The sequence below is a fragment of the Neophocaena asiaeorientalis genome, unplaced genomic scaffold (genome assembly GCF_003031525.2).
Source record: "Neophocaena asiaeorientalis asiaeorientalis breed wild unplaced genomic scaffold, Neophocaena_asiaeorientalis_V1.1 scaffold778, whole genome shotgun sequence".
NCBI classification, from domain to species: domain Eukaryota; kingdom Metazoa; phylum Chordata; class Mammalia; order Artiodactyla; family Phocoenidae; genus Neophocaena; species Neophocaena asiaeorientalis.
The window spans coordinates 388,557-400,674 of record NW_020176499.1 but is presented as its reverse complement, the minus strand read 5'-3'; the positions used below and the strand labels follow the sequence as shown (position 1 = coordinate 400,674).

At 35.7% G+C, this 12,118-nt stretch overlaps 1 protein-coding gene across 1 annotated transcript in view; it reads left to right on the top strand.

The window, feature by feature from the left end:
- CENPP (centromere protein P) overlaps window positions 1-12,118 on the top strand; it is a 220,135-nt gene that overhangs the window by 23,637 nt on the left and 184,380 nt on the right. The window contains exon 4 of the mRNA XM_024732977.1: window positions 9,279-9,367. Within this exon, the coding sequence (XP_024588745.1) occupies window positions 9,279-9,367 (89 nt within the window). The remainder of the gene's footprint in view (window positions 1-9,278; window positions 9,368-12,118) is intronic.

Here is a 12,118-nt window from a genome sequence, read left to right as displayed (position 1 = left end):
ATAAGGAAACATTGACCTTAAAGAACACGTTAGACCAGGTTGACTTAACAGATTTATATAGAACATTCCTTCCAAAAGCAACAGCATACACATTCTTTTCAGGTATATATGGAACATTCTCCAGGATAGAACATATATTCTTAACTTATATAAGTCTTAAATATAAGAAGGTTGAAATGATGTCAAGCATCTTTTCCAACCACAGTGGTATGGCTAGAAATCAATTATAAGAAGAATACTGGAAATTTCACAAATATGTGGAGATTAAAAACATGCTACTGAACAACCAATGGGTCAAAAAAGAAATGGAAGGAAAATAAAGAAATACCTTGAGACTAATGAAAATGGAAATACAACATACCAAGACTTATGGACTGCAGTAAAAGCAGTTCTGAAAGGGAAGACCATAGCAATATATACCTATCTAAAGAAACAAGAAAAATCTCAAAAAACTTAACTTGATACCTCAAGGAACTGAGGTATAAAGATAAAGAAGAACAAATGAAGCCCAAAGTTACCAGAAGGAAGGGAATAACATAGATCAGAGGGAATTCCCTGGTGTTCCAGTTGTTGGGACTCTGTGCTCTCACTGCCAAGGGCCTGGGTTTGATCCTTGGTTGGGGAACCAAGATCCTGCAAGCCACTTGGTGGGGCCGAAAACAAACAAACAAACAAAGCAAACAAGAAACCTATGAACATAGATCAGAACAGAAACAAATGAAATAGAGACTAAAAAGGCGTTAGAAAAGATCAAAGAAACTAAGAGCAGATTCTTTGAAAGGATAATCAAAATTGATAAATCTTTAGCTAGATTCACCAAGAAAAAAAAGACTCAAGTAAAATCAGAAATGAAAGATGAGTCTTTACAACTGCTACCACAGGAATACAAAGGATCATAAGAGACTACTGTGAACAATTATGTACCAACAAATGGATAAACTCCTAAAAGCAACCTTTCAAGACTGAATCAGGAAGAAATAGAAAATCTGAACAGGCCAGTTACTAATAGGGAGATTGAATCAGTAATTTAAAACCTCCCAACTAAAATCCAGGACCAGATGGCTTCACTGATGACTGCTACCAAACATTTAAAGAGGAATTAATACCAGTGCGTCTCAAACTCTTCCAAAAAGAGGAGGAACACTTCTGAACTTACTTTAGAAAGCCAGCTTACTCTGATACCCCAAACAGACAAGGGCACAGAAAAAAAATTATAAGCCAATATCCCTGGTGAACATAGATGTAAAAATCTTCAACAAAATATTAGCAAACTAAATTCAGCAATACATTAAAAGGATCATTCACAATGATCAAGTGGAACTTATTCCAGGGATGCAAGGATGGTTCAACATTTGCAAATCAATCGATGTGCTACACCACATGAACAAAAAAGAAGGATAAAAAATCATATGATTATCTCAATAAATGCAGAAAAAGCATTTGATAAAATTCAGCAACGATTTATGGTAATAACCTCAACAAAGTGGGTATAGAAAAGCTTTTGCACAGAAAAGGAAATCATAAACAAGACGAAAAGACAACCCTCAGAATGGGAGAAAATATTTGCAACCGAAGCAACTGACAAAGGACTACTCTCCAAAATATACAAGCACTAAAGCAATTATATTCCAATAAAGATGTTAAAAAAGTAAAAATTAAAATAAAATAGATAGCTAGTGGGAAGCAGCCGCATAGCACAGGGAGATCAGCTCCATGCTTTGAGACCACGTAGAGGGGTGGGATAGGGAGGGTAGGAGGGAGACGCAAGAGGGAGGAGATATGAGGTTATATGTATACGTATAGCTGATTCACTTTGTTATACAGCAGAAACTAACACAACATTGTAAAGCAATTATACTCCAATAAAGATGTTAGAAAAAGATAAAGTTATTATAAAATGTTAAAAAAAGTGGGTATGGAGGGAATATACCTCAAAATAATAAAGGACATGTATGATGAGCTCACATCTAACTTCATACTCAATAGTGAAAAGCTGAAAGCTTTTCCTGTAATATCTAGAATAAGACAAAGGGTGCCCTCTCTTACCGTGTTTATCCAACACAGTGTTGGAAGTTTTAGCCAGATCAGTTAGATTAAAAAAAAGAAATAAAAGGCATCCAAATTGGAAAGAAAGAAGTCATACTGTCACTATTCATAGATGACATGTTATTATTTATAGAAAACCCTAAAGGCTCCACCAAAAAAAAAAAAAGAACCAGAAAAACTGTTAGAACAAATGAACTAATTCAGTTAAGTTGTAGAATACAAAATCAATAAATCTGTTGCATTTCTATACCCTAATAACGAACTATCAGAGAAATTAAGAAAACAGTTTCATTTACAGTAGCATCAAAAAGAATAAAATACCTACAAATAAGTTTAACCAAGGAGGTGAAAGGGCTGTGCACTGAAAACTATGACATTGATGAAAGAAGTTTATAACACAAATAAGTAGAAAGATACTCCATGCTCATAGATAGGAAGAATTAATATTGTTAAAATGTCCATACTGATGAAAGTTATCTACAGATTCAGTGCAATCCCTACCAAAATTCCAACGATATTTTTCACAGAAATAGAAGAAACTCTTAAAATTTGTTTGGAACCACAAAAGATCCCAAATAGCCAATGCAATCTTTTTTTTTTTTTTAATAAATTTATTTATTTATTTGTGGCTGCATTGGGTCTTCGTTGCTGCATGCGGGCTTTCTCTAGTTGCGGTGAGGAAGGGCTACTCTTCGTTGTGGTGTGCAGTCTTCTTATTGCGGTGGCTTCTCTTGTTGTGGAGCATGGGCTCTAGGCGTGCGGGCTTCAGTAGTTGTGGCTCGCGGTCTCTAGAGAGAAGGCTCAGTAGTTGTAGCGCATGGGCTTAGTTGCTCCACGGCATGTTGGATATTCCTGGACCAGGGATTGAACTCGTGTCCCCTGCATTGGCAGGCGGATTCATTTTTTGTTTGTTTTTTTTTTTTATAAATTTATTTATTTATTTTTGGCTGCGTTGGGTCTTTGTTGCTGTGTGCAGGCTTTCTCTAGTTGTGGCGAGCAGGGGCTACTCTTCGTTGCGGTGCGCAGGCTTCTCATTGCGGTGGCTTCTCTTGTTGCAGAGCACAGGCTCTAGGCGCACAGGCTTCAGTAGTTGTGGCATGCGGGCTCAGTAGTTGTGGTTTGGGGGCTCTAGAGCGCAGACTCAGTAGCTGTGGTGCACGAGCTTAGTTGCTCCGCAGCATGTGGGATCTTCCCGGACCAGGGCTCGAACCTGTGTCTCCTGCATTAGCAGGCAGATTCTTAACCACTGTGCCATCAGGGAAGTCCCTGGCAGGCGGATTCTTAACCACTGTGCCACCAAGTCCCTCTAAGCAATCTTGAGAAAGAAGAGTAAACCTGGAGCCATTACGCATCTTGATTTCAAACTACATTACAAAGCTATAGTGGTCTAAACAATATTGTGTTGGCATAAAATGGATACATATGTCAATGGAACAGAATAGAGAACTGAAGAAATAAACCCATGCATATACGGTCAATTAATTTATGTCAAAATAGCCAAGATTATAGAAAGGGGAAAGGATAGTCTCTTCCATAAATGGTGTTGGGAAAACTGGTTAGCCACATGCAAAAGGATGAAACTGGACCACTCTTACATCATACATAAAACCTAACTCCAAATGGATTAAAGATTTGAATGTAAGACCTGAGACCATAAGACTCCTAGAAAAAAACATAGGTGGTAAGCCCCTTGACATCATTCTGGTGATGATTTTTTGGATTTGACACTAAAGGCAAAAATAAACAAGTAGCTACATGAACCTAAAAAGTTTCTGCACAGCAAAGGAAACCATCAACAAAATTACAAGACTGAATGGGAGAAAATATTTGCAAGTCATGTCTGATACGGTGTTATATCCAAAACATGTAAAGAACTCATAAAAGTCAATAGTGCAAAAAACAATCTGATTAAAAATGGGCAGAGGATTTGATTAGACATTTTTCCAGAGAAGACAAAGAGAAGACCAGCAGGTACATGCAAACGTGTTCAACATTACACTATGCATCGAGGAAATGTAAATCAAAACCACAATTAGCTATAACCTCACACCGGTTAGAATGTGTAATGTAAATAATACAAGAAATAACAAGTGTTGGTGAGGATGTAGGGAAATGGGAATTCTTGTGCACTGTTGGTTGCAATGTAAATTGGTGCAGCCACTATGGAAAACAATATGGAGGCTCCTCAGAAAGTTAAAATATAACTGTTACATGATCCAGCAATTCTTCTGGGTATTTTACTCAAAGGAAACAAAAACACTAACTCAAAAAGATACATGCACCCCCATGTTCATTGCAGCATTATTTACAATAACCAAGACATGGAAACAAATTTAGTGTCCATCGATGGACAAATGGATAAAGAAAATGTGGTCTGTATATAAAATGGAATATTATTCAGCCATAAAATGAATGAAATCTTGCCATTTGTGACAACATGGATGGACCTTGAGGGCATTATGCTAAGTGAACTCAGAAAGAGAAAGACAAGTACTGTATGATCTCACTTATATATGGAATCTAGGAAACAGCATAAACAAAAAGAAGAGCAAGCTTATAGATGTAGAGGATAGATTGGTGGTTGCCAGGGGAGGGGGTTGGGGGAAATGGGTGACGGTGGTCAAAAGGTACAGACCTCCAGTTAGAAAATAAATTAGTCATGGGGATCTAATGTACAGTATGGCAACTATAGTTAATAATACTTTATTGCATTTTTGAAAGTTGCTAAGAAAGTAAATCTTCAGATCATCACAAAGAAACAATTTTTGTAATTATGTGTGGTGTTGAATATTGACTATGTGATCATTTCACAATATATACAAATATGTAATCATAATTTTGTACATCTGAAACTAATACAGTGTTATATGTCAATTATATCTCAAAAAAGTTTTTTTAAAAAGAATACAATCCAAAAAAAAGAAAAAAGAATACAGTCCCATATCATAGGCTCCAGAGAAAATTTACCTGATGTGATGACATTCAAACCCAAATGAAAGAAAACACTGAAATCTGATGTAGGGTATTTTGTGAAGTTACAGGACCCTTTTCTTGAATGTCTTTACCCCAAATCCTTAAGTTGTAGAGAAGAATGAGAAATGCGGGCTTAAATTGACTGTGGTAGAAAGGAATGTGCTGCTGAGACTCATGCAGGGTCTTTGAGGTCAGGTTGTTTACAAGGTCCTTCCCTTGTTTGCCAACTGGGGTGGGTTGACCTCGTTAGCAGTATGACTGGCAAGGAGAGAGATGGAGAAAAAATATATTGAAGAATTCACAACACACCAAAAATAAATGAATGAATGAATGAATAAAAAATGGAGGAGCCAGTAAATCATAGGCTTTATGCTGACAGGATACTTTGCCTATTCGAATGGGTATAAGGCCAAAATCCAAAACACTTACACATACTCAAACAAAAGACAAGGCATTTCTCTGAGATTTTTTTTCTCCCCCCCCCTTTTTTTGTTATAACAGCTCTATTGAGATGTAGTTCACATACCATATAATTCATCCATTAAAAGTATACATTCATCAGTTTTTAATTTATTCAGCTTTGTGCAACCATCACCACATCAATTTTAGAACTTTTTTATCACGTCACAGAGAAACCCCAGGGCTTCCCTGGTGGCGCAGTGGTTGAGAGTCCGCCTGCCGATGCAGGGGACACAGGTTCGTGCCCCGGTCAGGGAAGATCCCACATGCCGTGGAGCGGCTGGGCCCATGAGCCATGGCCACTGAGCCTGCGCGTCCGGAGCCTGTGCTCCGCAACGGGAGAGGCCACAACAGTGAGAGGCCCGCGTACCGCAAAAAAAAAAAAAGAGAAACCCCATGCTCTTTATCACCCCTCATTTGCCTTTCTTCTGCCCAGACCTGACTCATCTATCTTCTATCTCTATGGATTTGCCTATTCTCGGCATTTCATAGAAATGGAATCATATAATTTGTATGATTACAAATTTTTTGACTGGTTTCTTTTACTTAGCACAATGTTTTCGGGGTTCATTCATGTTGTAGCATATATCATTACTTCATTCTTTTTTTTTTTTTTTTTACTTCTTTTAAAAATTTTTTTTTTGGTTGCATTGTGAGGATCTATCACATTTTGTTTATTCATTCGTCAGCTGAGAAACATTTTGCTTGTTTTCAGCTTTTGGCTGTTATGGATAACATTTCTGAAGATATTCATGTATAAGTTTTTAAGTGGACGTATGTTTTCATTTTTCTTATATAAATCTAGGTAGAGAATTACTGGTCAGATGGAAGTACCAGATTATGATTAGTATGTTGAGCATCTTTTCATAAGCTTATTGGCCATTTGTATATCATCTTTGATGAAATGTCTGTTGAGATCCATTGCCCAGTTTTTAATTGGGTTATTTGTCTTTTCATTATTGAGTTGTTTGAATGTTCTGGGATTTGTTGTGTTTTTGTTTTGTTTTGTTTTGGTTTTTTTTTTTTTTTTTTACGGTACACAGCCCTCTCACTGTTGTGGCCTCTCCCGTTGTGGAGCACAGGCTCTGGACACACAGGCTCTGTGGCCATGGCTCATGGGCCCAGCTGCTCCACAGCATGTGGGATCTTCCCGGACCGGGGCACGAACCCGCGTCCCATGCATCAGCAGGCGGACTCTCAACCACTGCGCCACTAGGGAAGCCCTGGAATTTTTTTTTTGATGAGATATGGTGGTAGATGCCCACAAACAGTCTACTTTGACTACAGCTGCTCCTAACAATTCCACTAACAATCCCACTATATTCTTGAGCAGCGGATAAACAGTGATTATAAGCCATTAATATCCATTTCTCCAGCAGCTGAAAATACAGAAAGACAAGTCAGATATTACCCAGACAAATGGTAAACAGTCAAGCATTATCCACTCACTCTATATCCTTAGGAAATAGAAGAAATTGCTAGATCTACTCCTGTTAACAAAAAAGATCCACAGAGTACAGAACATAAAAATGGTACAGAATTTGTTAGTCATCATTTAGAAACCTTGCCATGAAAGGAATTAGAAAATGTAGATAAATTCTCTTTGAAATAATTAATCCAGGAAATAAAAGAACATGCTATATTATAACTGCACTCTCAAATGAAAGCATTCAAAGAAAATTGAATAAGAGGGGGAGAGAGCTGGGAGAAAGAAAGGAAGAATAAAATGATTATAGTGCTGAAAAATAAATTAGAAGTAGTTAGGAGTAGAATATGGAGGATAGGCTTGAGAAAAATCACCTACAAGTGCAATTGAAAAGAAGAAAAATCTGGAAGACAATGAAGATTCATATGATTTTTCCAAAAACAAGAAAAAATGAAAGAGAAATTATAGGTAAATATATAATAGAAGAAAATTTACTAGAGTAAAGGAGAAAACCTGGATTTTGCAGATCAAAGTACTTAACAGTTTATTTAACAATCCCCATTATTGAATATAGACTTGTTTTTGGCTTTTTATAATAAGAAGCTGTTAGCCTTTGTCTTCATTTCTTTATGATATATTCATAGAATTCAAATTGCTTAGACAGAGAATATAAACATTTTAAGTGATGCATTGTCAAAACAATGTTATAGGTAAAAGTGTCGTCTCATTGTTTTAATTTACATTTATCTTATTACTTGTCAGAGCAAACATTTTTTTCCATGTAACTTGTCTTTTACCTCTGAGTTTTTAGTGCATGTTATGTGCCTTTTTCTTTTAAGTTTTCATATCTCCTTGTCATTTTTATAGTACAAATTTTCCTGTTTATTTCTTTTCTTTTAGTTATAAAGCCATTTTGTATTGATAGTTTGTGTTTTTATGTAATCGTATTTGCTTTTTTGTTGTTATTGTTTGCTTAGAAAGTTCTTTCTCATTCAGTAATCAGTTGCATGTCTATATTCCCTCCTAATACTTTATGGTTTCAGTGTTAACATTTAAGTAAGTAATTCACTTGGAGTTCATTTTGGTTTTTGGTATGGTGTGAGGATCTGATTTCACTCTTTTAAGAAGTAACCCATTTGCACAGCAAAGGAAACCATAAACAAAACAAAAAGACAACCCAGAGAATGGGAGAAAATATTTGCTAACGAACTGACTGACAAGGGATTAATCTCCAAAATGTACAAACAGCTCAAGCAGCTCAATATCAAAAAATAAACAACCCAATCAAAAAATGACCAGAAGATCTAAATAGACATTTCTCCAAAGAAGACATACAGGTGGCCAAAAGGCACATGAAAAGATGCTCAACATCACTATTAGAGAAATGCAAATCAAAACTATTTAGATATCACCTCACACCAGTCAGAATGGCAATCATCAAAAAATCTACAAACAATAAATGCTGGAGAGGGTGTGGAGAAAAGGGAAACGTCCTACACTGTTGGTGGGAATATAAATTGGTACAACCATTATGGAGAACAGTTTGGAGGTTTCTTAAAAAACTAAAAATAGAGCTACCATATGATCCAACAATCCCACTCCTGGTTATATATCTGGAGGAAACCATAATTCAAAAAGATATATGTACCCCAGTGTTCTTTGCAGCACTATTTACAATAGCCAAGACATGGAAGCAACCTAAATGTCCATCAACAGAGGAATGGATAAAGATGTGGTATGTATATACAATGGAATATTACTCAGCCATAAAAAAAGAATGAAATAATGCCATTTGCAGCAACATGGATGGACCTAGAGATTGTCATACTAAGTGAAGTAAGTCAGACAGAGAAAGGTAAATATCATATGATATTATTTATATGTGAAATCTAAAAAAATGGTACAAATGAACTTATTTACAAAACAGAAATAGAGTCACAGAAGTAAAAAACAAATTTACGGTCACTGGGGGTAAAGGGGAGGGGAGAGATAAATTGGGTGATTGGGATTGACATATACAGACTACTATATATAAAATAGATAACTAATAAGGACATTTAGCACAGGGAACTCTACTCAATACTCTGTAATGACCTATATGGGAAAAGAATCTAAAAAAGAGTGCATATCTATATATGTATAACTGATTCACTTTGCTGTACACCTGAAACTAACACAACATTGTAAATCAACTACACTCCAATAAAAATTTTTTTAAGAAGTAACCCATATTTGCCGTACTTTTTCTTGGTTACTTTTTCCTATTACTTGGTGACATTTCATTTTGCATATTTTGAAAGTAGTTTTGTCTCTTAATTTTATTTAAAAGTTGACTGTGCTTTGATACAAAAAAGTTTTTTTGTTCCTGTTTTAGAATGAGGAGAGTTTATCTTCTGTTATTACTGACCTCAGCATAATAATGGAACCCACCGAATATTCAGAATTAAGTGAATTTGTGTCTAGGTAAGATATTTTACTTTTCTTTTCTTAGGAATTTCTTTCAGTTTACAATTTTAAGTTTACCTGTTCTTTTTTCTCGATAAGTAAATATCAAAATATCTCTGAAAGCATAACACCATTATTGTGGCTTATATTTAAGCCTATATTTTCTATGTCTCTCATTCACTCAATTAAAATTTATTGTACATTCACCATGTACTAGGCATTAAAATAAAATGTAAGCAAAACCAGATATAATCCTTGATCCTCATGGAATTTATAGCCTAGAGTGAAGTTATATTAAATAATTGCAGAAATAAATCTAAAATTATCATTGTGGCAAATGCTACAAATAAGAGTTGCACAGTGCTGTTGAAGCATGTATCAGGAATTTGACTTTCAGGGAGAACATAGAATAATTTCCTGAAACTTGAGCTGATATCTGATAAATGAGCAGGCATACACTAACAAAAGAGGTCCTAGATAGGATAGCTTATACACAGGCACTGTGCTGGTGGGGGGACAGGAGGCCAGAGTGTCTGGAGAGGGCAAGAGCAGGGGAGAATGGTATAAGATGTGGTTAGCAACGTATGTAAGGTCCACACTATGGATTTTGGTATAAGGAGTTTGACCGTAGTCCTAAGACCAGTGTGAAGCTATTGAAAGATTTTAAGGAGAGCCTAAGGAAGGCAGAAGTGTGACATCCTGGAAAGAATTATTTTTGATGTTGCAGGGAGAAGGGATTTAAGGGGTGCAAAATTGGATACAGGAGGGTCAGTGACTAGCCTATAAAACAGTTCAGGGAAACAGAAGTTTGTAGTTTGGACTAGAATAATGGTGGTTGAGATAGAGGGCTGAATGGATTTGGGGGATATTTAGGAAGTACAATTGAATAGGCATGGTGTTGGTTAAATAAGAGGAGTCAGGAGTCATGACAGGTGCTAACTCCTTGGTGATGGTGATTGCATTTGTTGAGATAGGAAAAGTTGGAAGAAGACCATGTCAGATGAGTTGGTGACTTCAGTTTGGACATGTTGAACTTAAGGGCCTTTGAAACACTGAAGTAAAAATAAGAAGTAGGAAGCTAAGAAGAGGTGTAGGTAGGAGATATAAACACTGGGGTTATCTGCCAGTGGGTAAAGTTAAAACTTTGAGCAGGAATGAGACTGCCTATGGAGAGAATATAGAGTGAAAATAGGAAAAAGGCTGCCACTGAACCTTGAGGAATTCTAAAATGTCCTGCTGAATAGAATTAAAGGATCATGCAAAGAAATTAGAAAACTGAGAGATGGGAGGAAAACCAGGAATGTGTTGTTGACCATTGACAATTGTATTGACACTTTTTCTTTCAGTTTGCTTTCTTTAAAGCAATCCTTTCAGTGTTTACTGGAGTACATGGGTTGTGAAAAGAATTCTGCTATATTGTTTTTGTCTGTGCATGCATTTTTTGGGCTGCTTTCAAACGTTTCTATTAATACTGTTTTTTGACAGTTCGTGCTATTTCTAAGGTGTGTTTATATGAAAATTCTCAACCACATCATTTCAGATACTTTTTCTGTCCCGTTCTCTTTCTTCTTCTCCAACTCTGATTAGCCATATGTTAGAACATTTGATATATTGTCTCAGTGTTTGGATGCTCTGTTCTATTTCTTGCACTCTTTTTTTCTTTGCATTTCATTTTGGATAATTTCTATTACCGTATCTTAAAGTTCACAGATTCTTTCCTCAGCTGAAGTCCATTCTGCCAATGAGCCCATTAAAGAAATTCTTCATCTCTAAAGTAATGTTTTTTTATTTCTAGTGTTTTCATTTGATTCTTAATTTTTATCTCTCTGCTGAAATTCCCCATTTCTTCATGAATGTTGTCTACCTTTTTTCACTAGATCTTTTAACTTATTAATCATAGTTATTTTTTTCTTTAATGTTTTATTATGGAAAATTTTAAATATAGGTTCTCCCACATCTGAAAATAGAGCATTCCTATGAAACCTTTTGTAAGCCAAAATGGTGTAAAGTGAAGAAGCAGTTACCTCAGGACACATTTTGCTAACAGATGTACAAAATAAATCAAGATACAGCACAAATGCTCACAGACACATTTCAAAGCTATGGTGGCTTGATGCTGAGATGCTGAGTGTAGTTTCTGGGGAAGGAGCTTGGTGGTGCCACTTCACTGCTCAGGGTGCATGTTGTCTTTATGATGGCTCGCTCCAAAACAAACCCTGAATGTTATTTTCATTTTTTGCCTTTTTTCGTAAAAGTGAAAATTCTTCCATCAGATTTCTTTCGATTAGCAAAAAGAGGTAATAATGTAGGTCTTTGGTAAAAGTGAAGTGGTGTGAATCAAACTTTTGAAAAGTGGGGGGATACATGGATATGTAAAAATAATAGCATAATTAACCTGTAGCTACCCATTAGGCACCTTCAACAGTTATCAGTATTTTTCCAATCTTATTTCATCTATTCTTACACATTTTAAACTTTCAATTTGGAAATAATTAGAGACTCACAAGAAGTTGCAATAAAAACAATATACAAGGAGATCACTTCATCCAGCCTCTGAGAGTGATAACATCTTGCATAATTATAGTATACTATCAAAACCAGAAATTTGATATTAGTAAAATCCAGAGAGCTTTTGCAGATTTTACCAGTTTTGCAAGCACTTGTGTGTTTAACACTATAACATTATATATTAATATATATAATATATATTACCTTTTTAACCATTTTTAAATGTACAGTTCATTGGTATTAAATACATTCATAATGTTG